At 40.9% G+C, this 27,193-nt stretch overlaps 3 protein-coding genes across 12 annotated transcripts in view; 2 read left to right on the top strand and 1 right to left on the bottom strand.

Annotated features, from left to right (window-relative positions):
- Window positions 1-1,480, top strand: part of abcc4 (ATP binding cassette subfamily C member 4 (PEL blood group)) — a 55,374-nt gene extending 53,894 nt beyond the window's left edge. The window contains exons 29-31 of the mRNA XM_061690493.1: window positions 780-885; window positions 979-1,113; window positions 1,247-1,480. Coding sequence (XP_061546477.1) covers window positions 780-885; window positions 979-1,113; window positions 1,247-1,336 — 331 coding nt within the window. The 3' untranslated portion in view covers window positions 1,337-1,480. The remainder of the gene's footprint in view (window positions 1-779; window positions 886-978; window positions 1,114-1,246) is intronic.
- Window positions 1,481-3,226: 1,746 nt separating this feature from the next.
- Window positions 3,227-22,408, bottom strand: uba3 (ubiquitin-like modifier activating enzyme 3). 9 transcript variants are annotated; one of them, XM_061690428.1, is made up of 20 exons: window positions 22,325-22,361; window positions 22,183-22,221; window positions 18,560-18,925; window positions 18,282-18,393; window positions 18,118-18,198; window positions 17,968-18,050; window positions 14,838-14,918; window positions 14,672-14,715; window positions 14,513-14,577; window positions 14,273-14,428; window positions 14,015-14,117; window positions 13,816-13,926; window positions 13,684-13,737; window positions 13,012-13,113; window positions 10,035-10,071; window positions 9,871-9,952; window positions 9,626-9,726; window positions 5,185-5,248; window positions 5,030-5,084; window positions 3,228-4,938 (listed from the first exon to the last, which is right to left on the bottom strand). In XM_061690428.1, exons 3-20 carry the CDS (start codon window positions 18,637-18,639, stop codon window positions 4,850-4,852), a joined length of 1,500 nt encoding a protein of 499 aa, XP_061546412.1. In that variant the 5' UTR covers window positions 18,640-18,925; window positions 22,183-22,221; window positions 22,325-22,361; the 3' UTR covers window positions 3,228-4,849. The 9 variants fall into 9 exon arrangements, 7 of the variants coding, with proteins under 7 accessions (XP_061546420.1, XP_061546412.1, XP_061546402.1 ...); XM_061690436.1 differs by lacking the exon at window positions 18,560-18,925 and having other exon boundaries at window positions 3,227-4,938; window positions 5,030-5,066; window positions 22,159-22,221; window positions 22,325-22,408; XM_061690418.1 differs by lacking the exon at window positions 18,560-18,925 and having other exon boundaries at window positions 22,159-22,221; window positions 22,325-22,408.
- Window positions 22,409-23,597: 1,189 nt separating this feature from the next.
- Window positions 23,598-27,193, top strand: part of arl6ip5b (ADP-ribosylation factor-like 6 interacting protein 5b) — a 12,967-nt gene continuing 9,371 nt past the window's right edge. Inside the window, exons 1-2 of one of the 2 annotated variants that reach the window (XM_061690404.1) lie at window positions 23,598-23,864; window positions 24,633-24,850. In XM_061690404.1, coding sequence (XP_061546388.1) covers window positions 23,683-23,864; window positions 24,633-24,850 — 400 coding nt within the window. In that variant the 5' untranslated portion in view covers window positions 23,598-23,682. The remainder of the gene's footprint in view (window positions 23,865-24,632; window positions 24,851-27,193) is intronic. The other variant, XM_061690395.1, reaches the window with a different exon arrangement.

Raw genomic sequence — 27,193 nt, 5'->3', positions numbered from 1 at the left:
TATCACACCACCCACGACGACCAAAACAGTCAACTGCCAGGCTTTTTCATCTTTATGTGTGGGGTCTGTCACAGATAAATAATCTTTCAGAGATTTGAAAAATCCTTACGTGCGTACCAGGCCGAGGGTTTAGATTTTACCAAATGGCCCATATTTCACAAACAAGTTCTCTATATGTATTTTTTGCTCAAGAAAATGAAACTGACAGTCATTTGAAATAATGTGAATCCGTTTTGGAGCAATCAGTAAGTAACTAATTGTCTTGGGAACGCCCCTTTTTCATTGCCAAAATGAATACACTGCTGGAGACCATTTCACCGCATAGGCAGTGGGGATAAAGGAATTTACTACACTACTGTATAAAGTGGCATTATGTCATATTTTTTATGTATTTTCGCTGTCGGGGGAATCCCCCCCACCTCCAAAATGACAACTTTTCAGGAAATAAAGAAACTACACCTTACTTGAGTTTCCAAACACTGCTTTGTTCCAAGTTTGTATTACACGTGTATCTTATATTGCCATCGTACCATTGCACGCTCAAATCACCACAACAGCACCCCAAAATTATGTTCAATCGCTAATTTAACATGCTAAAGATTTGCTAATATGCTGTCATTGATTAAAATGGTCTGACCATGGTGCAGCTACAAAGTCAGCTCCTCTCACACAACACCACCACCATACAAAAAGGCTTTCACTTCACAAAAGCAAACGGTTGTGTCTTCCCAAACTCTTTTTCTCTTTCCTTTAAGCCCCATTGCACGTGTTGTTTGCAGGACAGATGAACTGATCCAGAGAACTATCCGAGAGAAGTTCCAGGAATGCACTGTGCTCACCATCGCTCATCGCCTCAACACCATCATAGACAGCGATCGCATCCTGGTCCTGCCTCTTTCCACATTCAGTCAATGCATACATACGTATGTCTCACATGGAGCCATATTCAGCATAATGTACTAACACACTTGACTCCAGGTTTTAGATGCAGGGAGAATCCACGCATACGATGAGCCCTATACGCTTCTCCGAGACCCCTCTTCTATCTTTTATAAAATGCTGCAGCAGACTGGCAAGCAGGAGGCAGCAGCCTTGCTGGAGGCAGCTAAAAAGGCAAGTGTCTAAAGACAGTTTGCCCATTTTGGGAGCTGCACCAGATCAGCTTCACTAAGACCAAGAGCAAGACCAGAGTGTCCACAAGGAACTTAAGGAAAACCTAAACTAACGTTGCATACATATGTTTCAGGCTTATGACAGCAGAAGCCAACCCAACTTCAGTAACAGGGAGGCGGACGCAGGAGACAGGAGCTTGGTCATTTTTGAGACAGCTCTGTGAGCCGCGCACCACATTGGAGTGTGTGGAGGACGCAAGCCGAATGTACGCACATGATGCGAACCACTACTGTACAAACTGTAGACATGCATGTATTTATTTTGCATACTTGTTTTTTCACACAGTAAAACTCTGCCTTGCTTTCAATCCGAAGCAGTCACTTTATTTTAACTTGTGCTCTTATAAGCCAAGGAAAACACTGAAAGAAATGTGGATCTCAGACAAACAGGTGTTAAGTGAGTTGTTGTGAGCGTGGTGAATGTGTTTCAAGAGTTGGCGCAAACGCAAGCAACTTTTTAACTTGTTTATTGCATCTGTCCATTTTCTATACAGCTTATCCTCACTAGGGTCGCAGGTATGCTTGGAGCCTATCCCAGCTAACTGCGAGCGAGAGGTGTGGTACACCCTGAACTTGCCAGGCACTCGCAGGGCACGGAGTACCTGGAGAAAACCGACGCAGGCACGGAGAGAACATGCAAACTCCATACAGGGGAGGCCGGGTCCTCAGAACTGTGAGGCAGATGTGCTAAAAAATAAATACATTAATTTTTTAAAAAAAATAAAAATTCAGGATGTACCCCACCTCTCGCCTGAGGATAAGTGGAACGGAAGATGAATGAATAAATGAATTAATGAAAAAAGACAATGGCAGCAGTGAATGGAGTTTTTCTTGTGTGCCAAAATTAAAAGAAGTCAATTAAATTAATTTGGAATACAATAATTAAAATGCAGTATGTTTTAATCGATTATTCATGACATATATTTCATTCCGTTTTATGGAGTGACATTTCTAGCACACTGAGAAGCGCCACAGAATGCCTCATGAATTAAAAGTATATAATGGAATGTAAGTTTGACATGCCACGGAAAATAGTAATGTTCACAAGCCTGCCAAATTTGAATGAGTGAAACAAATCTCTTAAGTAAAGTCAGGTTTAGAAACTTGAATAAGGCGCTGTGGGCGTGTTGAATGGATGCACCAAAAGGACTCAAACATACTGAGTGGGTGATAGCTTATACAATGTAAAATCACATTAGGAGGCTCAACTTCAAAATTGAATGGTTATTGTGGACTATTTTCATAAAAATAAGCACACAAATCAACTAACCCTCTTTCTTGGTGACATAATGTCACAGCCGAACACCTGACGACAGCAGGACGGTAGGAGGAAGCCCAGGTAGTTAGCCAGTCGGCAATGCCCCATTCACTAGTATCAAGTTACCCACGAAGCCATGACTCTGGTGAAAGTTTACAAAACTATCCATCATAAAATGCACACTGCAGTGTCGGTTAGTGGTGTTGATATTCAGCACGCCATCGGCGTATTTTTAAAAAGTCAAGCCATTGCTTTTTTTATTTCCTCATTTTTTGGGAGCTTAAAATAACATCACCGAACTGTTCTGTAAATTGAGGCATCCAGCGAAGACGCATTTTTGGGGTGTAGCCATCGTTAGCTTGCTAACGGCACGCTGGAGTGGTAAATGGGCCTGTGGAAGCTAAGCACAGCTAACTCACAACTGATCAGCATAGCCAAACAAAATGACGTCGTTTTGTCCTTATATAGTGACTGAGGTAACTCGCCCTAAAAGTATACACCCCAGCCCAGTGACGTCATGGGGCTGTTTTAGCCCGGCCCACAAAACCCGGAAAATTCTAAGTCAAAAAGATGCTTAAGCTGTACCTCCATTCAGCACTATATAGTTATGTCTTTGCATATGTTTTCAGCACTTCCAACAAATTTAATTTAGAAACAAAACATGGATATCTGGCGGCTGGTTACAACGTCTGCCTCACAGTTCTGAGGACCGGGGTTCAACCCCCGGCCCCGCCTGTGTGGGGTTTGCATGTTCTCCCCGTGCCTGCGTGGGTTTTCTCCGGGCACTCTGGTTTCCTCCCATATCCCAAAAAAACATGCATGGTAGGTTAATTGACAACTCTAAATTGCCCGTTGGTGTGAATGTGAGTGCGAATGGTTGTTTGTTTGTATGTGCCCTGCGATTGGCTGGCAACCAGTTCAGGGTGTACCCCGCCTCCTGCCCGATGATAGCTGGGATAGGCTCCAGCACGCCCGCGACCCTAGTGAGGAGAAGTGGCTCAGAAAATGGATGGATGGAACGTGGATATCTGTTTAGAGCCCCTTTAACCAAATCTGTCAAAGTAACCAATTATGTAGTGGTGGGCGGGATCAATGCTTTGATTGGTTGAACAGATCAGTAGTAGATACTGTAGTTTGTCTTTTTAAAAAAAATAAAAAGAAATTATGAATGGTGAAAACCAAAGCAACTAACCCTTTTAATAGTTTTAATTATGCTATACATTTTTTACTACCTGTCCATAACCCACCAGTAACCAGTTGATAATCACTGACCGAGACTTTAACAACCATAGCTAGAATAGGACGACATACGACACACCCATTTTGAGGTGGGCGCCTATGACGATGCTCGGAGGGTCAAAGGCATCAGCGCATTCCATGTGTGTGGATGGCAAGAAACCAAGACCAAGGATGCCGGTACATTGTGCTGCGTATAACCCTGTACAAATACGACAAGGGGACTGGAAGTAACTTTTCACAGGTAAGAACTATTTGTGTTTTTTCCCCCCAAATGTATTGATAGCGCTGTCGGCTTTCCCCAACATGACCGCCGCATAGGCAGGTCGGTTAGCCTTCCCCTAAGGAAGTGGTATCCAAAATCTGAAGGGGTATTTCAAAACAAAAGTTACAATCTGTAAATGACTTCAATCAAACTGGGAAATAGCAAACTTCTGTATTTTCTCCATTGTTCCTTTAATTTAAGTAGATGCTTCTGCCAATACAGTACTGTAGTATTGAAATATTTTGTGGGTGCCCAGGAGCGTATGAGAATCAAAACAAATTAGACTCCACAAAGGGAAGCATGCTTCAAACGTAACCAAAATGTTTTTCAGCTTTGTATATACAGTATTCCATAAATAAAGCCTTAGTTATGATTTGTCACATATGGTATTCCTAATTTAATTTCAGACTCCAAATCTCTTATTTAAATACAATCTAGCCGCTTTATCCTGTAAAGTTCATCCCAGTAATGACTTACTTTTGTTCCATATTGGAACACTTTTTATAATTTCAGTGACTTTCCTTGAGTTGAAAGGTGAACAAAATGTGTTAAGCCATTCGACTCCCTCATGCGAGGCAACAGGGTAAAAAGCCAACACCTCAATTATTCTCCATTTTTTCAGGACAAAAAATACAAAGCTAATCTGCTGCTGCTGCAACCTGAATGAATGTATGAAACTTGAACCATAAATCTTCTATTGTGTCAATAAAGAACCTGGATAATAGTACATGGCCATTCTCGTTGGATGCACGGGAAGAACTACAATGGGCTCACACGTACAAGTAAACAATATTACTCATGTTATCTGACTAGTGAGAATTTACTTGTCCTATTTACACTCATAATCAGATGTGCTACAGTAACATTGTGACAAAGGAAGTCAGACATCACATCAGTGCTTTGCGTTCCAAGCGGCTTTCAGGCAGTAAAATTGAGCTTGAAGAGGACTGTTTGAGGAGTGGTGACGTCTGCTACCGCTAGTTCCTGTCCATCCGACAAGCCCAGTTCTGCATGACGAGACAAAAAAATAAAACCAATAAATAAACCCTGTGTTATGGATGTCAGCAGCATATGGACAAAAGGAGATTTGCCGATTACCTTTCAATGTTTTGCAGAGGTTTGGCCTTGTTCGTTCCTCGATTGATTTAACAGACTGCAATTAGAAGTTGATTTTTTTTCACCCCCCCCCCAGGATTTAAGTGAAACAAGTAGAATGCAAGCAGCATGCTGAACGAATTCTGTCACTCCATTACCTGCAGGTACAGAGTCTTATTTTTGCCTTCCAGAGTTGTTGTAATCGCTGGAGATTTCATTTGTCTGGAAAATAAGGTACATTTAATACATTTTTTAAAATTCATTTGTTATTTTTAATCCTTTTGCCACCAAGCAAAACAAGTTGGTTATGTACAGTACACTATTTTGTGTGGCATAACAAAAAATAAACACACTGCAGCTTGTTCATTTTAGTTTAGTGGTTCTCAAACATTTTACACCATGTACCACCCCCAATTTTTTTTTTTGCTCTCCAAGTACCACCATATTGACCAACATTAGAATACAGTAGTGTAGTAAGCCTAAGTGGTAATAGAAAATGAGGCAGTCTTTATCACAAAGTATATTATTTTAAGCCACAGTAACATGCAGCGTTTTATCTATCTGCAATTGGACTGAATGGTGGCCTTGATTGCTTCAGTTTTTTTTACTGTTTGTAAAAGTTGCCATGTTTTGGGTTGTAAGCTGGTGTTCCAGATGCAATGGTTTCATGCATTTACGTACATGGCCACATACCACACACAGCAGCCTGGGTTCTTCTTCTCTCTCTCCTGCTTCAAATTAAACCAGATTTTATGATGTTCGGGTCATATTTCCTCTGATTTATACTGTTTGCTACTGTTAAGTGGAACTATTACAGTCCCCTCCAAAAGTATTGTAACAGCGAGGACAATTCCTTTGTTTTTGTTGTATCCTGAAGACATTTGGGTTTCAGATCAAAAGATGTATATGAGATAAGTTCAGAATTCCAGTTTTTATTTCATGGCATTTACAACCCCAATTCCAATGAAGTTGGGACATTGTGTTAAACATAAATAAAAACAGAATACAATGATTTGCAAATCATGTTCAACCTATATTTAATTGAATACACTACAAAAACAAGATATTTAATTTTCAAACTGATAAACTTTTATTGTTTTTAGCAAATAATCATTAACTTTGAATTTTATGGCTGCAACACGTTCGAAAAAGCTGGTACAGGTGGCAAAAAACACAGAAAGTTGAGGAATGCTCATCAAACACCTGTTTGGAACATCCCACAGGTGAACAGGCTTAATTGGGAACAGGTGGGTGCCATGATTGGGTACAAAAGGAGCTTCCCTGAATTGCTCAGTCATTCACAAGCAAAGATGGGGCGAGGTTCACCTCTGTGAACAAGTGTGTGAGAAAATAGTCGAACAGTTTAAGGACAATGTTCCTCAATGTACAATTGCAAGGAATTTAGGGATTTCATCATCTAGGGTCCGTAATATCATCAAAAGGTTCAGAGAATCTGGAGAAATCACTGCATGTAAGCGGCAAGGCCGAAAACCAACATTGAATGCCCGTGACTTTCGATCCCTCAGGCGGCACTGCATTAAAAACCAACATTAATATGTAAAGGATATCACCACATGGGGTCAGGAACACTTCAGAAAACCAATGTCAGTAAATGCAGTTCGCCGTCTTTTTCATGGATGGCCCTGCTTATTTCAGCAAGACTATGCCAAACCACATTCTGCACGTGTTACAACAGCGTGGCTTCGTAGTAAAAGAGTGCAGGTACTAGACTGGCCTGGAATCATCATCATGCAACAAGACAATGACCTAAAACACACTGCCAACACAACAAAGGACTATATCAGGTGCACAAAAGTGGAAGGTCTTTGACTGGCCGAGTCAATCACCAGACCTTAACCCAATATAGCATGCATTTTACCTCCTGAAGAGGAGACTGAAGGGAGAAACCCCAGAAACAAACAAGAACTGCAAGAGGCTGCAGTAAAGGTCTGGAAAAGTATTTCAAATGAAGAATGTAACAGTCTGGTGAAGTCAATGGTTCGCAGGCTTGATGCAGTTATTGCAAGTAAATTAATTTAATAATGTCTGCTCCAATACTTTTACTCACTTGAAAAGTAGGTGGCTCCAAACAAAAGGTGCTCTGTCCTGAGTTGTTACATCTAGATGTAAATACCATTAAATAAAAGCTGGAATTCTGAACTTTTGTCTCATATTCATCTTATGATCTGAAACCCAAATGTCTTCAGTATACAACAAAAACAAAGGAATTAACCTTGCCGTTCCAATACTTTTGGAGGGGACTGTAAACAGACGTATAAACATCAAAGGCATGAAAAAGGTGACAAAAAAAAAACATTGTGGGAGGGATCTGGAGGGATCCCCTGTGAACCCACAGAGATTTTTCTTATTTTAAAATAAATTAAGCAATGAGTACAAGGCAAAATGCATTTTCTTCATGCAGAAAAACATTTATTGACACTGCTCAAGTACATGTTGTGGAACAAATTTAAGATTAAAATGAAATTTGCCTCATTTCTTTGCTTTTTTTTGTTTTGGCCTCCAACTTGAGCCAGGCCCATCTCCACCTGCACCTGATGCCTGCTTCAAGCTGTGCCACATGAATAGCATCCTCCTCTTTAAGCACTCTCATGCTGGAAAAGAATTGACTAAAATAATTTGTCTGTTTCGCTTCATTTTTCGCTATTAGCCAACTTCAAAGGCTAATCTTCCAATTCCTAATTCCTCCAGGAAAATATTAAGTACAATATATTATTATATCTTTACTGGCCATTTCTGAATTTGAAGTTAGTTCATTCTGTGTTGTGACATAATGGCATAACATCGCTCCATCGCCCAATACATTTAACATTAATATCCGTAAACTAATTAGATAATTGTTGCCACCTTTCCTAAATAATACAAGATGTACTAGCGGATCAGCTCTGGTCGCTACGTTACGTGTGCATCGCAGTTCCGCTGGGACCACAACCTGCAGCACTTCCAACGTGAAAATACAAAACACCAGTGCAACAAATACGACACTGGCTGATCAGACGAGCAAAAATTTTACTTAAACGTAAGACTAGCAATAGAGGATGTCCGCTCCAGAGGTGGGTAGAGTAGCCAAATATTGTACTCAAGAGTACTGTTACTTGACAATAATTTGACTCAAGTAAAAAGTAGTCCTCCCAAAAAATACTTTAGACTAAAAAGTACACAGTGAAATAATTACTCAAGTACGGAGTAAATAGCACAAACAAAAACAAATTTGCAATTTACTGCATGGTGTTTTCTCAAGTTATAAGTTAGCTGAAATGTCCACGTTTGGGCAGACAGTGCCAGACAAATACATGAAAGCTGTTGTTTTTGTTCGTCTAAATGTAAACAAGAGTAGCGCGCCGTTGCCTTCATGGTAACGACGACCTTCCCAAAATGGTGGCCATCGAGGCACGACAATCAGCTCGGCTGGCTTATCTAGTGTTAATACCTATGCCCGGGAAGCCCAATAGAAGAAGTTGTGCGAGGTCATGTGACTTTTTTTTGTTGTTTGATTGGTGAACTAGACTTCGCGCTTGAATTAGATTGGCGCAAACAGCGTCCAAGGCGGAAGTCGAAGTCGTCGTCTTGCGCACGCACTAGTTGATAAATAAGCAATAATTGATCAATAAAAGTACAGAGCGACATTTAGATCATTGTAACGGAGTAAAACTACCGTTATCGCTAGCTGTCAGCATTCAAGGAGTATTAAACAGCCTATGACAGTGACCCCGACCCCCCACCCACCCAGCAACAACTCTTCGCATCTATACATTTCACATAAATGGCCTATTTTGACTTCAAAACGGCAAATTTCACCAATAGGTGATTGATTTGCATGTATTTGTAAATGCTATGCACGGCTACCTAGAAGCACTTGCAAACTTATTAAAAGATTGAACTTAATTTAAATCTCCCTTCATTTTCTTGCCACCGCTAGATATCTTCATTCATTCCAATATGTTTGATTGTATTTCATGTTTTAAATGTATTTTATTTAATTTGTCCATTCATCCATTTTCTGAACCGCTTATCCTCACGAGGGTCCCAGGTGTGCTGACGCCTATCTCAGGGAACTCTGGGCGAGAGGCGGGGTACACCCTGAACTCGTCACCAGCCAATCGCAGTGCACATATAAACAAACAACCTTTCGCACTCACATTCACACCTACGGGCAATTTAGAGTCTTCAATCAACCTACCATGCATGTTTTTGGGAGGAAACCGGAGTACCCGGAGAAAACCCCACGCAGGCATGGAGAGAACATGCAAACTCCACACAGGCAAGGCCAGATTTGTCGTCCACTGTGCCGCCCTTTATTTTATTTGTATTTTTCAAAATTCAAACCACTAGAGGGAGCATACATACCAACTGCTTAGTGAATCACTGGATTAGTCAATAGCGTGCACCAAAAATGGAATGACAAGACAGAAATACTGCGGTTTGCCACAAAAAGAAAGTTAAGAGACTATTTGATTACACACAATGAAGGTACTGTACTGTCATGTTTCTTTTCTTAGTCAAATGCCAAGTCCAAACTGTACGATGTAAGATATTCACTGCACTCTCTCATTTGGTGTAAACGTGGTGAGTGTTACTCACAAGGAAGCGTTCTCTGTCAGGTACTCTAAGACCTCCTGTAGTTTTGCGGAAGGCGGGAACTGGAGGTCTTGAGGCACCTGACTGCATGCTGAACAGTTTGCCTGCCCGTCACAAACGCGCGCGCACACACACACACACACACACACACACACACACACACACACACACACACACAACATAAAACAGAGTTATTGTTCAGCTGAGAAAAACATGGGGACAAAATGACAGAGATCTGAGCAACACACCTTTCGCTCAGCTTCAAAACTATAAGTGTAGAGTCCGTCCACATCATTAAAGACCAGGTAATTATTTAAAGGAATATATGCACTGCAACAAAAATAAATGTGATGTGCGTTTGACAAACCCACAGATTTAGCAGAATGATTCCAAACATGCCTCTGGCACCAACCTTGTCGCGATTTTAAAAACTTCACTTGCACAGGCAGCTGCAAAGAACACAAGCGGTACAGCAAAACAAGAATTAAGGGCTATTACCACTTTGAACATTTGTCAGTGTAAAATCACCATGATTTTGAAGCTGTTATTTGAACGTTAAGAACGGTACACACAAAGACAGTCGGGCTGTTTTTGTGCCGATTCTGCCCCTCCCCAACCAAGCACATCAAACCCCAGACAATCTTATATGATTATCCGATAAGATTGTCCTTAGGTCTGAGGTGTGTTAAGAGTGGATTTGTCCCGATTGTAGGTTCCAAAATAGAGGCTGACACAGGAGTGGATGTTGACTGCTCCCTCTCACTCCCACAGTGATTAATCCCATTCCCTCCCAATCCCACTCCCACCACCCCTCCCCCATTTATAAAATATTTTTATTACTATTCTTTTTTTAAACCTGTTTGATTTTTATTATAAAATATGCAGTACATCATACCTTGTCATCTTTAGTCATTGTAGTAAATATATTCAATTATTGGAATTATCACGAAACAAAACATAGCCTTATTAAAATCAATGCATTGGCACATTTGAACAAGAACACTGTCCAGAACTTTAGTTCAAACAAAGTGGTAGAGAACATGAGTCCAGGAAGCCTATGCTGTATGTTTCGATGCAGGAACAACAAAGCAATTTGTTCACATTTATCCACAATCATATTAATTGTAGCTGGATTCATAAATCATAATCTGAGAAAGTTAATACATAGAGAGAGACCCTTTCCCAAAAAATAAATAACATGGAAAGGTTTATTTATTTCCATAATTCCATTCAAAAAGTTAAACTTTCATAGATTATAGATTCAGGGTCCACAATTTAAACAATTTCAAGTATTTGTTTATTTTTTACATAAATTGGGCTTCCAGTTCATAAAACCCACAAAAGCAAGAATTCAAATAATTCGAAAATTGTGAAGAAATAACCATTTACTTCTTTGTTGTAGAAAAAAAAAAAAGAAAGAAATTAGGGTCACATTAAAGCAATCAAAATATGGTACGTTGAAAACGATGTTAACCTTCAATACTTTGTTGGGAATCCCTTTGCTTTAATCACTGCCTTGATGCGCCGTGCCATTGAGGCAATCATCCTGTGGCATTGCCTGGGAGTTATGGAAACCCAGATTTCTTTGTTTTTGGGTCTGATGCCCCTCATTTCCCTCTTGATAATACCCCATGGATTCTCAATGGGGTTTAGATCCGGCGAGTTGGGTGGCCAGTCAATGGGCATCAAAGCAGGTTTTGCTGCTTCTGGCGGGATGGGCAGGGGCAAGGTCCTGCTGGAAGATGAAATCTGCATCACCATATAGATCTTCAGCAGAAGGAATCATGAAGTCCTCTAAGACATTCTGGTACACTGTTGCAGTGTTAAGAAAGCAGAGTTTACCAACACCTGCATTGGACATTGCACCCCAAATCATGACTGACTGTGGATATTTCAAACTGGACCTCAAGCAGCTTGGGTTCTGTTCTTCACCAGTCTTCCTCCAAACCCTTGGACCTTGATTCCCCAATGAAAGGGACACTTTACTTTCATCGGAAAAGAGGACCTTGGACCAGTGGCCAACAGTCCAGTCCTTCTTCTCCTTGGCCCAGTTGAGACGCTTCCTACGTTGCCTCAGGCTCAGAAGTGGCTTGACACAAGGAATCTGACAGTTGGAGCCCATTTCCAGGATGCGTCTGAATGTGGTGGTTTTGGAAGCTGTGACTCCCGCCTCATTCAACTCTGATAATCCGCTGAAGCCCACGGTCATCTCTGTTGCTGGTGCATCTTCTCCTGCCGGAGAAGACTTTCCATTTATATGCTTGGACAGAGCACTCTGAACAGCCAGCCTCCTTAGCTATGAACCTTTGTGGCTTACCCATCCTATGGAGGGTATCAATGATGGTCTTCTGGCCAGTTGTCAAGTCTGCAGTCTTCCCCATATTGGACCCAACTGAGACAATTGAACCAAACTGAAGCAATTTAATGACACCTGGGGAAACCTGTGCAGTTTAGTAGATTATTAGTGCAGGGCACTCAGTTTAAAACATTTATGGCCTGCAGAATTTGGGCTGATTTCTTCACAGTACTCGAATTTTTTGAATTCCTGATTTTGTGGGTTTTGAGCTGGCAGCCCAAATTATGAAAAAATAAACAAACAAATACTTGAATTTTTTTTTAATGGTGGGCCCCCGAATCTATAATCTATGAAAGTTAAATTTTTTGAATGGAATTATGGAAATAAATAAACTTTTCCATGATATTCTAATTTTTTGGCAAGGCTCTGTACATCTTAACAGAACACACATGCTTGATGCATCTTCACAATTTTTGCTAAGTGATCACAGTATGAACTACACTTCGCTCTGGTTTAGCAACTCTTTTTTTAAATCCGAACTACCTCCAAATGACGGAGGATGACTTATTTTTTTTTTTGCCACCAAATCTGTCATATATCATCAAGACCTTCCACTCGCTTTAAAAATTCCCCACTGTGTCGGAAGTGCATGCTTGACTGTGCGTCTTCCTCGTTGCTCCCACCCTCAGACGTTTGTCATTGACTGGGTTCAGCTGTCCTTCCAGCTAACATAAATAAGGTTTGCGACTGGCTGGCTTTAGCGTTACATATAAGAGCAAGTGTAAAAATGAGCTGTATATGTACTTATGAGGTAGGGAAATCTACATGGTTGATTTTGTTCATATTGAGCTATTAATATCTTGAAAGTCACATGGAGTAAAGTCACTACAGTCACTGCCAGTGACTTTGATGTCATAGTCCCCGCTCCCAGTAACTTTTACTCCCGCTCCTGCCCAATCATGTGATTAACAGTGAAATTTACTCCAAGCCTGGAGGACCCACGGGACTGGTGGGATTCCCGAAAATTGTCAGTCTTTAGTCCAAAACAGGTGGGGGCTGAAAATCTTAAATAATGAACGTGTTCAATATTTACGACCAAAACTCTCCATGTGTGTGGGGAAAGCTGAGGTCTCCCTGAGTCGTGACTCCGTGAATTGTGACGGGGGAACGGAATGTAGCCAAGGAAAGAAGCGCCCTGCAAAAAAATGAAAAAAACATGTCCTACCCAATGTCGTATTTTGTAAAAAAGTGTATGACAGATGGCATACAAGATGGCAACAAGTATTTTCCAAAGAAAGTCGTCTTTTTTCTTTTTTTTGGCAACAACGGTCCCACCGCCGGGCCCCTCGGAAACATTCGGGTAACATCGGCACATACCTGGAAGTGTCTGCTCGTCTTGGTTTTTGTGAGATCACGTGAGCACGTGAGATTTCGAGATCACTGGCAGAACATGATCTTTGTGTGTGGTGTCCTGTGTCAAGATTATCAGAGCACACCACTCACAATATGACCAAAACTGTTCAATGCCTGATTTTTTTTAAATCTTTGTGTGTGGGTCTGTCACTGACAAAAAATCTTTTAAGATTTAAAAAATCCTTAAGTGTGTACCAGGCCTTCGTAAGCACAAGACAAAAGTCATTTTAAATTAATATCATCTTTGTGAAGTTGGGACCAACTGAAGACAAATGTACTTTTCCAAAGACAAGGCAAAACACCAAAAGACAAATGCCATTTTCAAACACCAACAAATGTGACCGTTTCATACCAGCGATAACGGCATTTGTCGACGCCACGGCAGGAATGATCCGCTTCACAACTCCTGCAAAATGGAGTCTCATTAACACACACAAAAATGCAACCTTTGTCAGTTCTAGTGAGAATGCAAAATAGATTTGACCTTGAGTGAGTCTGTATGTGACTCCTGTGATGTTGAACTGTGCGGCTCGCTCGAGTGCTCTGTCAAACACCCACTGGATATGCTCGGGATTGTCTCCATCTAAACTCGTTTCTAGAGAACAAGAATGTGACGGTGATTCTCTAACAACATGGAAAGGATAAACTGATCTGATTTATGTGCAACAGGCACACCTCCCTACCTCCAAATGGCTTTTCTTTGGGCCACTGAAATATTCTTGGATATTCAATGCAATGTTCAGGGAGCCTCGGCATGGACGCAATCGTGCACATGGGGAAATGAACCTGAGTATTGTAAAATGAGAAGGTTAGCTTCAACTTCTTGGGCAAACATGCTACGGGACAAGTCTTTTTTTGCATTGGGAGCTTTTCTGAAAATACCTTAAGTGCTAAATTAAAACTGAAATGATGGCAAACGGAGAAGTGAGCATGAGTGGCACCTGCGGTGGGTACAGCTCGAGTGTGCAGTCGATGCAAGCCGTCATGCCGGGTAAAATAACACGAGCATTTCCTTTAAAGCCTTCTGTCCCTCCGTCAATGAGGGGGATGATGGAGCTGGGATCCAGTATTCCATCTTCGTAGCTCAGGAGGGATATCTAAACTCACCAAAACCGTCATTGAGCTAAATCTCATCTGGCTGAAGTTGACAAACATCTGCTGAAGAGAGCGTAGCTTCCTACCAGCATGCCGTTCATCCATCGCCTGGCAATGATGGAGTCCAGCCCACAGACGATGATGTGGAACTCTGTAGTGAGACAAAAAAAGTCCCGTTCAAGTTTGGAGAGGAGAGTTGACTAACTCTGCTGAAGTTGACATCTAATGGGGAAAAACACACTCACGCCTGTAGAAGGACTCATCAAATTCCTGGATTTTTTTGAAGTGACTGAAGGTGTAACTGATAAGGAATTAAAACCATCATCACGTTTTTTTTTTTTTTTTTTTAAATTGAATGTGAGTGTGATGAGTTCCCGGTCATTAAACCGTCTGCTGTTCCAAAAAGGATACGGGACAACTTTACATCCAGGGATGCGACTGTTAATGAAGTCAGCAGCCACTTCTGCTTTTGGTCGTCCAACATCTTTAGGCCTGATGAGCAAGTTCAAACACAGGAGAACAAAAAGAGCCAAGATTAACAGTCAGGGGAAAAACAGTTTACAAAAGCATGCTTTGCTATGACCTTGACTCAAAATATTATTTATCATGCATTATTCAAATATCAATGGAAAGTTAGAAAACATGGTTGCTAACCAAAATAAAAAAAAACAATTCTGAGACAAAGCCATTTAAGCCACTTTAATTAAAACAGCACATCAAAGCACGAGCTGGAAAAAAATATCACGGCAGCATTTTCAAACAAAATTTTCAATTTTACAATCTTACAAATCGCAAATTCTTCGAAACCAACAAGAACACCACCAGGCTTGGCCAAACCATGGACTCCGTGACTGCGACTGAAACGGAATGATAGCCAAATTTTGCCCGATACAAACAGATGAGCAAATAGTTGCGTTGAGTGTTCAAATCATTCAACAAGAGTTTGCAATCGCAATAGATCTTGAGTTATCAGATGAGCTAACATTTAGCTTAGCTTTTTCTATTTCTTCTTCTACTTCTGCTGTATTTTGGGCAGTCTGGATGCCCCGTGGCACCACGCTGCCCCTCAGAAGTCACTTTTGGTATCACGGTTATCTCATTTGGGGGAGGAGACTCGTAAAGGTCAGTGGACACATCGTTCCGTGAGGTGTGCTATGTTGGCCATCTCCAGAAGAGCAATAGGAAAACGTCGTGTGTGTGTGGGGGTTGGGTTGGAGTCTCACATTTTAAATACCGGTTAAAATTGGAATGTGTATACACTGCTTAGGACTTCAAAACTGAAACATAATTTCTTGCTTCGGTGTCAAACACCAATCCAAGATTGAATTTAATTTTGGAAGCTCTGTTTTTTGGCGATTGAATGAAGACACATTGCTGAAGAACTTGTGGTTGTGTCAGTGCAAATCTGACTACAAAAAGTTAAAGTGACTGGCGAACGACAAAGACAAAACGAACGCCAACGGACCTCTTATTTGATCTGAGACAATGACGTTTACAGGAATACGTTACTTTAGTGTTTCTTCGAAGTTTTGGCACAGATGAAAATGTTCCTCCTGGCTGTTACAGCGCAAATCTGACTGCAAAGAAAGTGTTTTCCCGCATCGAAAATCACATCTATAGGATTCCGACAATAGAAAACTATATGGACATGATCAGAAATGCAAACACCAAAGGCATGAAAAAGGTGACAAAAAAGTAATCTAAGGTGTTACTTTTTATATTACAGCAGTCAGATTACAGTTACTTTGATTTATCTGCCAATAGTTACTTTTTTGTTCACGAGAACCAGATCTTAATATGCTTTTGAATAATAATATGTTATTTATGGTCAGGCAACATATTTATCATTAACAAACTACAGTGCTTAGGAACATGAGGCAAGTCAATAACCAAGACACTTGATTCAGTCACGGTGCATGTCATAAGTGTAGACAAATTTATTATTATTATTAATCAGTTTATTAGAAAGGGGACAATGCAATTTCATAAAACACATGAAGTACACATGGTTAAAAAAGACAGAATTAGCCAGAAGGCTAGTTTTCATCTGTAGTCCCCTGGCCATGATGTAAAAAAGCAGTAAAATACATCTACAAGACAATATAATACAGGATACATAATCAAACTATACTATTAAGAGAGAATAAAACCAAATTTTTTTTTATCAGAACAAAAAAACAACATAACATACTTGTCTTTTAGTGTTGGCAGCTATAGGTGTTAACTAGCCACATTTTCAGTTTTTTTGTGAAGGCCTTGTATGTTGTAAGCAGTTTAACCTCCTCAGGTACTGAGTTCCACTCACCAGCGCTCCTCAACGACCAGGCTGACTTACTGAAAGTGCTCCCGCGCAGAGGAATGAGACGGTCACCTCTGACAGAGCCTCGAGTGACACGCTCAGAGCGGTTTCTTTGGCTGATGAACTCAGCCAGAGGAGCTGGGGCCAAATCATGCAGTACTTTATAAATGTACTATTACTAAAGTACTTTAGTAATGGCTAATAAAACAGACGAAACACACTATATTATGAAGTATCGATAACGAAAATGCGCAACGACGACTAACTAGAATATCGAAAAAAGACGGAATATTTATAAACGGAGCAGTCTGGGGCAATGACGTCACGTGACGTGTAGCACGTGTTCCGCACATAGTGCGGCGCAAACAGAATGGACGCGGACGAGGGATTGGCATACTCTAGCTCGAAATACAGTCACTACTTCAAGTTTCTCTAAAGAGGCCAATACTAAGGTTTGTTGTACACTATTCGCACACACACACAGTTGCCTTCATGGACCCCTACACAATTGGCAGAGTTGCTATACAGTCTGTGTCTCTGTCTATCCATCAGTTAAGACTACTGAGAATGGTGTGATTGTTTATATTTAGGTGGCTATTTAGCATGACAAGTCTGCTCTAAGTTGCTCATTTAATGTGGCTTCATGTACACATATTTAAGTTATTTTTTCATATTGATGACATTCTGTAACTTGTGTGACATACATTACGAAGTAATGGGTACGGTTAAGCTAATGTTTTTTTGTACTGTGGATAAGTGATATTCCTGCCACTTGACAGCTGCTGAAAGTAACTAAAAAGTTACTTTTTTCTAACTTAGTCATTTTGAAATCAAGTAATCAGTAAAGTAACCAAGTTACTTTTAAGCTCAAGTCATCGGTAAAGTAACTAAGTTACTTTTTCAAGGTAACTGTTACACCACTGCTGTCTGGATTGTGGGAGAAAGCTGCTTTACCCAGAGAAAACCCACACAAGCGCGGGGATGGAAGATGCAATCACCATGGAGTAATGCCGTAGAACCCAGAACCTCTCAACTGCGAGGCAAGCATGCTAACCACTACCTCACCATGCTGCATATTTTGAAATAGTTCATTCAAAATTAAGAACATTTTCAAGTCGTCATCAATAACCCATTACATTTATATAGCATCTTAGACATTCCTTACTTTGCCCAAGAAATATGTAATTGGATAACAACTGGAAAAACACTTATTGAGAATAAAACCGTAAAAAGGAAACCTACCTGAAAAGAAACTGCCGATTGAGGTTAGACAAGTCAATAGTGTCCATGTCAACCACATGAATAAGGCGGAACCCAGACAAGGCCTACAACAACACAAGCTTGTTAGAACAAAGCTAAGGCTGCTCTCATTGCATTGAATCAATTTTCTACCAGATCTTTGAGCAGTTCACAGCCAAGTCCACCGGCGCCGATCACCAAAATCTTGCACGTCTCCAACAGGAACTGCAAAGACTGAAGTGACACGTTTGCATCGAGGCGCAGTCATGATGAGGTCATCGCTCGTACCATGTAAACACTTCAGTGTCCTCGCTCACCTCTGTGCTTGGCTCGAAATCAGGATGTGTGAATGGACCAGGTCTCTCCAGGAACTTCCGCACGTGATTCCACCGGCCGTCCCAGTCGCAGGCACCACCATCTACAGCCATTCTAACAACACAACATACACTAGGTCTTATGAGTACATCTTTACATTCAGAACAACAATAATTCAATACATACAGTGGGGCAAAAAAGTATTTAGTCGGCCACCAATTGTGCAGGTTCTCCCACTTAAAAAGATGAGAGAAGCCTGTAATTTTCATCATAGGTATACCTCATCTCCATCCATCCATTTTCTGAGCCGCTTTTCCTCACTAGGGTCGCGGGCGTGCTGGAGCCTATCCCAGCTGTCATCGGGCAGGAGGCGGGGTACACCCTGAACTGGTTGCCAGCCAATCGCAGGGCACATAGAAACAAACAACCATTCGCACTCACATGCACACCTACGGGCAATTTGGAGTCTCCAATTCATGCATGTTTTTGGGATGTGGGAGGAAACCGGAGTGCCCGGAGAAAACCCACGCAGGCACGGGGAGAACATGCAAACTCCACACAGGCGGGGCCGGGGATTGAACCCGGGTCCTCAGAACTGTGAGGCTGACGCTTTAACCAGTCATCCACCGTGCCGCCTATACCTCACCTATGAGAGAAAAAAAATGAGAAAAATAAATAAATCCAGAAAATCACTGTCTGATTTTTAATGAATTTATTAGCAAATTATGGTGTAAAATAAGTATTTGGTCAATAATAAAAGTTAATCTCAATACTTTGTTATGTACCCTTTGGTGGCAATGACAGAGGTCAAAATTTTCTGTAAGTCTTCAGCAAGGTTTTCACACACTGTTGCTGGTATTTTGGCCCATTCCTCCATGCAGATCTCCTCTAGAGATATTTTGGGGCTGTCGCTGGGCAACACAGACTTTCAACTCCTTCCAAAGATTCTCTATGGGGTTGAGATCCAGAGACAGGCTAGGCCACTCCAGGACCTTGAAATGCTTCTTACGAAGCAACTCCTTTGTTCCCCGGGCGGTGTGTTCTGGATCATTGTCATGCTGAAAGACCCAGCCATGTTTCATCTTCAATGCCCTTGCTGATGGAAGGAGGTTTTCACTCAAAATCTCACGATACATGGCCCCATTCATTCTTTCCTTTACACGGATCAGTCGTCATGGTCCCTTTGCAGGAAAGCAGCCCCAAAGCATGATGTTTCCACCCCCCATGCTTCACAGTAGGTATGGTGTTCTTCGGATTCAACTCACCATTCTTTCTCCTCCAAACACAACAAGTTGAGTTTTTACCAAAAATTTATATTTTGGTTTCATCAGACCATATGATATTCTCCCAATCCTCTTCTGGATCATCCAAATGCTCTCTAGCAAACTTCAGACAGGCCTGGACATGTACTGGCTTACACAGGGGGGCACATCTGGCACTGCAGGATTTGAGTCCCTGGCGGCGTAGTGTGTTACTGATGGTAGCCTTTGTTACGTTGGTCCCAGCTCTCTGCAGTAGGTCCCCCGTGTGGTTCTGGGATTTTTGCTCACCGTTCTTGTGATAATTTTGACCCCACGGGGTGAGAGATGGCGTGGAGCCCCAGAAAGAGAGAGAATATCAGTGGTCTTCTATGTTTTCCATTTTCTAATAATTGCTCCCACAGTTGATTTCTTCACACCAATCTGCTTACGAATTGCAGATTCAGTCTTCCCAGCCTGGTGCAGGTCTAGAATTTTGTTTCTGGTGTCCTTTGACAGCTCTTTGGTCTTGGCCATAGTGGAGTTTGAAGAGTAACTGTTTGAGGTTGTGGACAGGCTTCTTTTATACTGATAAGGAGTTCAAACAGGTGCCATTAATTCTGGTAACAAGTGGAGGACAGAGGAGCCTCTTAAAGAAGAAGTTACAGGACTGTGGGACCCAGAAACGTTGCTTGTTTGTAGGTGACCAAATTTATTATTTTCCACCATAATGTTGTGATAAATTCTTTAAAAAACAGACAAAGTGATTTTCTGATTTTTTTTTCTCATTTTGTCTCTAATAGATGAGGTATACCTATGATGAAAATTACAGGCCTCTCTCATCATTTTAAGTGGGAAAACCTGCCCAATTGGTGGCTGACTAGATACGTTTTTGCCCCACTGTACATTACACAGTGACAGCCAATGGCAATACTCAGAAAGTGTTGTTAAGTTAATGCCATCCATCACAAAAGCCAACACTCTTCTAATTCAAAGACAAACATCTTTCATCCACAACACAGGTGTCAAACTCAAGGCCTGGGAGCCAAACTTGGCCCTCACAATCATTTTATGTTGACCTCTAAAGCAAATCCTGTGCATCAACTTCATGTTTCTTGCTAAAATCCATAGGAAAATTACTAATTGTGTTCATTTTTAATAACTTTGAGATATTGAAAGAATGTGTTGTTACCAAACTCCTGTTTTTTAAATGAACTAAAAAAATAGTTGATACTATGGTCCTTGACTTGTGATCGCAAATCTAGTCATCCATCATTTTGTTGTCTATGTCATGATGTGATTATACTTTCACATGGTTTGAAAGTCATAGGCCCCTGACAGAAAGGATATAAAAAGTCTACACACCTCTGTTCAAATGCCAGATTTTTGTAGTGTAAAAGAATTAGCCCAAGATAAGTCATTTCAAAACTTCTTCCAACCATTACTTTGACTTATAACTTCATTGAATTTTAAAAAATATATACATTTTCAAGAAGTGAAGTAAAAATAGACAACTGAGATTATATGGTTGCACAAATTAGCCCGCTTATAACTGGGATGCGGTTGTGCTCGGAATTAACTAATCACGTTCAAATCTTGTGAAATGGAAGTCAGCACACACCTGTCACCATCTATAGTTTCTCTGATGAACCCCAAATAAAGTTAGTTGCTCTAGTAGGCTATTACTGACTTTTTTTTTTTTTTTTTTTGCTTTCTAACTTAAGCTTGAAGGTTTTGTGATCAAACTGTCTACTATTTCAAACTGTTCATAATTCCATCCCCCTTGTCTAAGGCCCCTGTTTCAGATGAAGAAAAACACCCCCAAAGCATGATGCTGCCACCACCATGCTTCACAGCAGGTAAGATGTTCTTTTGGTGATCAGCAGTGGGTTTTTTTTGCGCCAAACAAATTATGGTCAAAAATTGGACTAATGGTCAAAATGTATGACCATGGTTTCATTGGAAGATAACAAACTCTCCCAACCATGTGGGAATATGTGTCATGGTCTGATGAAACTATCAAAGAGACGATTTTTTTTGTTATGTTTTAATTTCAATAAATTAGAAGTTAATGGAGGAAAAGGTTTTGAAATTATTTTTCTGGTCCTGTGTTTTATATCTCAAAAACCTAGTATTGGAACAGAGGTGTGTAGACTTTTTGCATCCACTGTACTTAAAGCCTTTCTGATTGCTTTATTGAGTTATTAACTCCACTCTTTTAAGCAACTGCCTATTAGTTTTCCAGCAAACTACAATGATGGGGGTGTCATTATTAGTGCTTGTTTTATGTATGACAACATCAGTAAATCACATTTCTCCCACTATTGATGTTTAATTAAAATTTCCAATGGACTCCTGGCCCGGCCAGACACAAGCTTAATGCTTAAACGTGGTCAGGTGCTCAAAATAATTTACTTCCAGGATAAATACATGTGTACCTAATAATGTGGTCAGACGGTGTAACACTGCTGAATCGTAGATCAGAATAAAAGATACTTTATGGGCAGCATAAATGAACACAATTGGATTATTGACTGACTGTAAGGCCGCCTAATTTTGTCGGGCTCTTGCTAAAATAAGTGAATTTTCTTGTCTTATGGCCTCACTGCCTAACACAACCCTTCTACGGGCAGACAGAGACCTTTCATTAGCATTCGTCACTAACTTCTCTGTCAGGTCTTCTATTCGCCTTCTTTTCTTCTCCCTGGAAGAAAAAAATGGGAATAGATTTGAATCATGCCGCGTTAGGTTCAAACTGCGACAGGTTTAACTCCGATTAAATAGCATTTTCACCCATTGATACTTACGGCTCCTCGGCATCCGCCATACTTTCACGGTCCCATGTCCTCGAGTGTGACGGGGGACTTGGCGAGTGTCAAAGCTGCGCAGCTCGACGCAGGATGGGAAAGGCAGAATGCGATATATTTATTTATACATATGTATATATATATATATATATTAACTACAGCCATTATTAGCTCTCTAGTCAGTGTACTTTTACGTGTCAGATATAGAATTAAAAATGATTGCATTTGTAGTTGTGTTTTAGTACCAAAAAAAACAACAAAATCGCTTCCAGGAGCCAGAAACATGTGCATTCCACTGCGTCTATGAGATAATGATGAAATAGAAATATGAGAGAACTGTGTGAAGCCAAATAAATGATCAAACTATAATACATCAAAATTGACAACACGCAGCCTTTACTATATCGCGAGAGTTCGGCGTCGCAATGACGTATTATGAGGAATCCCACTATTGTTTCCGGTAGGACACGCCCAACTCCAATATTACTGGCTGCAGGACACACGCCGCCGCACTATGATTGGCTGCTGTATGCCAGTAGAACACGCCTATACTGCTTCCTGACGGCATAAAAAGCATAAAAAGTATGTGACTCAAAGTGTGACGGCGTTAATATGAATCCCCCTAACCCACCCAAATGTCAACTTTAACCTATCGCCTTAATCCAAAACCTAGCTCTACACCAAACCATAACAAAGTTTATTGTTTTTATTTAAATGTGATGCATGTTTGGAACGTCCATGTCGTTATATCCCAATCAATCGTGTCATTTTACCTAGAACACCAGTGGGATTAGTAATAACTCCACATTGACACGCCCAGTGTAAATCACAGGTGTGAAAAATAGGTAGATTAGACACGCCCCTTTGTGCTGCGTACCGACGGCGACGCTCAGCTGCTGGGGGCAAAGTGTCAACTCATTTAATGTGTGTGGTCAACACGAAAACCAAAATAGGGATCCATGCCCATTTTTCTGAATATGGTTTCCTACACCGCCGTATAATCTTAACAAGGGAACTGGAAATAATCTTTCATAGTTAAGGTTATTTTTTGGGCTCTTTTCAAATGTTCTGTATTAATATCACATTATTTGATGTTGACAAAAAAAAGGTAAACCTCATGAAAAACAGTCGATAAATTAGAAAGTTCTTATTTATTTTCAATGTAAATGCATTGCATTTGAAAGGAACATTGCCCCCACCAACGTGGTCGTCTCGTAGGCACGTTTTTTTTTTAAATTTCAATTCATATCTGTGGTATTGCGGGAGTGATCAGCTGATTTGTCACACACAACCAGCAGCCCAGCAGTTTCTGGTTTCTGAAATGCGTGTTGTGCGTTTCCCGACTTCACGTTGACGTCATGACAGCCAAAATGGAGCTTGCACCGCTCAGAACGTGGGATGATTTCTACCCCGGAACGGAGCGCTTCGGCAAACCAGAGTTCGGAGATGTGGCAAGGTGGAACAACAGAATGATCAGCAATTTAATGTATTACCAGACGAACTACTTCGCCGCGGCCGTGGTGGTCTTCCTCATCGTTGGGTCAGTAGCAGCTATGACAGGCTAGCTTGCGTGGCTAGTTTAATTTGTATGCATGTTTTTTTTTTTTTAAACCCACGCCCATTATGACCTCAGTGGTTATTCCGAGAGACACAATGTAACTCAACGTGCTTTACATGATTAAAAGCAAAACAAAATGCTCAAAAAAGCATGAGAATATAGAAGAATTATTAACCTGGCCTTAGATCTCAGAGCCCTACTGGCTTTATATTTCATTAGCATTTCTTTCATGTATTAAGAACCTAAACCATTTAGTGATTTATAGACCAGTAGCAGAACTTTAAAATCTATTCTAAAACTGACTGGGAGCCAGTCTAGAGACTTGAGAATTGGAGAAATATGTTCTGACCTCTTTGTTCTGGTCAGAACCCGAGCTGCGGCATTCTGAATGAGCTGCAGCTGTTTAATGCACTTTTGTGGTAGTCCAGTCAGAAGACCATTACAATAGTCAAGTCTACTTGAGATAAAAGCATGGATGAGCGTCTCCTGGTCTGCTTGGAGCATGCAAGCCTTCACTCAGGATAAGGTTTCGGACTTGGTCTTTGGTTTTTAAAGAGAGTGACTCCAGGTATTTACTAACAGCAGTCCTCTTTTCTTTACTGCCAAAAACTGACTGACTATTCCTTAGAATGCTGACATGATTATTCATTTCCGCTTGCAGCACTGAACCATCTCTGCGTTATTGACCACCAGCACATTGTTTACAAATACTGCTCTAAATGGCTAAAATGCTGTCAGTCTGTTTTGCAGGTTCCTGAACCCACTTGGCATGTTTCTGGGAGGAACAGTTGTGACTTTGGTATTCATGGGTTCCGTGTGGGCCGGGGAGAATCAAGCCATCATCAAGAACTTCAAGAGGAAGAACCCGACACTGTTCGTCATCGGTGTCATGGTCACCAGTTACTTCCTGCTGTCCCTGTGCGGTGGTGTCATGGTTTTCATCTTTGGCATCACTTTCCCCCTGTTGTGTAAGTCTTGATGTCAACACATTTTCCTTTTTGCACATTGCATATAGTAGCTCAATGGTATATTTATTTTCAACACTACTCAAACTTAATTGGATTCCATGCTTGTTCTCTGCTGTTTATTCTCAGCCCTGTGCCTCAATAGATTAGATTTATTTCAGTAATGTGACTGTATTCTTCAATATTTACCCCCAAATGTACCCTGAAGCTCTTCAACACACTTGACCTTTTCTTTTCTTCTCTTACTTTGGCCTGGAAAAATGTCACACTTCTATTTTGTCCAAGGATGTGCAATAGCAGGCTAAATGATTGGTGTTGAGTTTAACTTCCCCAAAATGGCACATTTGGAAACACAGAAACTCTATTTGTTAGGTTTGTGAAACTAGACACATTTTACAACCCCAATTCCAATGGAGTTGGGACGTTGTGTTAAACATAAATAAAAACCGAATATAATGATTTGCAAATCATGTTCAACCTATATTTAATTGAATACACTACAAAGACAAGGTATTTAATGTTCAAACTGATAAATGTTATTGTTTTTAGCAAATAATCATTAACTTAGAATTATATGGCTGCAACACGTTCCAAAAAAGCTGGGGTAGGTGGCAAAAAAGACTGAGAAAGTTGAGGAATGCTCATCAAACACCTGTTTGGAACATCCCACAGGTGAACAGGCTAGTTGGGAACAGATGGGTGTCATGTTTGGGTATAAAAGGATCTTCCCTGAACTCCTCAGTCATTCACAAGCAAAGATGGGGTGAGGTTTACCTCTTTGTGAACAAGCGCGTGAGAAAATAGTCAAACAGTTTAAGGACAATGTTCCTCAATGTACAATTGCAAGGAATTTAGGGATTTCATCATCTATGGTCCATAATATCATCAAAAGGTTCAGAGAATCTGGAAAAATCACTGCATGTAAGCGGCAAGGCCGAAAGCCAACATTGAATGCCCGTGACCTTCGATCCCTCAGGCGGCACTGCATCAAAAACCAACATCAATATGTAAAGGATATCCCCACGTGGGGTCAGGAACACTTCAGAAAACCAGTGTCCGTAAATACAGTTCGGCGCTACATCCGTAAGTGCAACTTGAAACTTTACGATGCAAAGCAAAAGCCATTTATCAACAACATCGCCCGCTTCTTTGGTCCCAAACTCATCTTAAGATGGACCAATGCAAAGTGGAAAAGTGCTCTGTGGTCCGACGAGTCCACATTTCAAATTGTTTTTGGAAATTGTGAAATTGTGGACGACGTCGTGTCCTCCGGGCCAAAGAGGAAAAGAACCATCCGGACTGTTATGGACCCAAAGTTCAAAAGCCAGCATCTGTGATGGTATGGGCCTGTGTTAGTGCCAATGTCATGGATAACTTGCACGTCTGTGAAGGCACTATTAATGCTGAAAGGTATATACAGGTTTTGGAGAAACATATGCTGCCATCCAAGCAACGTCTTTTTCATGTACGCCCGAGCCTATATTTCAACAAGACAATGCCAAACCACATTCTGTACGTGTTACAACAGCGCGGCTTCGTAGTAAAAGAGTACGGGTACTAGACTGGCCTGCCTGCAGTCCAAACCTGTTTCCCATTGAAAATATGTGGCACATTATGAAGAGTAAAATACGACAATGGAGACCTCGGACTGTTGAACAGCTGAAGCTGTACATCAAGCAAGAATAGGAAAGAATTCCACCTACAAAGCTTCAACAATTCTGCGATTGGCTGGCAACCAGTTCCAGTTGTAGCCCGCCTCCTGCCCGATGATAGCTGGGATACATACACACTGCAGCACTCCCACAACCCTTGTTGATGGAAGCTTCAACAGTTGGTGTCCTCAGTTCCCAAACATTTATTGAATATTGTTAAAAGAAAAGGTGATGTAACCCAGTGGTAAACATGACCCTGTCCCAGCTTTTTTGGAACGTGTTGCACCCATAAAATTCTAAGTTAATGATTATTTGCTAAAAATAATAAAGTTTATCAGTTTGAACATTAAATATATTGTCTTTGTAGTGTATTCAATTAAATATTGGTCGAACATGATTTGCAAATCACTGTATTCTGTTTTTATTTATGTTTAACACAACGTCCCAACTTCATTGGAGTTTGGGTTGTAGTTTAGTAAATGCAACAAATTGAAAAATTGTTGGTGGTACACAGAGACATTTATTGAATGTGTTTTTTTAAAGTGTCTCTCATTGCCATAGTAACCCCATCCATCCAGTCTTCAATTTTCCGTACCGCTTATCCTGACTAGGGTCGTGGGGGCACTGGAGCCTATTCCAGAGTAACTTATTGAATCATTTATTGTATTGATGGACCAGCCAGGATACCTCTTGT

This window comes from Phycodurus eques, chromosome 1 (genome assembly GCF_024500275.1).
Source record: "Phycodurus eques isolate BA_2022a chromosome 1, UOR_Pequ_1.1, whole genome shotgun sequence".
Lineage (NCBI taxonomy): Eukaryota > Metazoa > Chordata > Actinopteri > Syngnathiformes > Syngnathidae > Phycodurus > Phycodurus eques.
The sequence above is the reverse complement of the archived record's forward strand: the minus strand, read 5'-3'. Positions and strand labels throughout refer to the sequence as shown.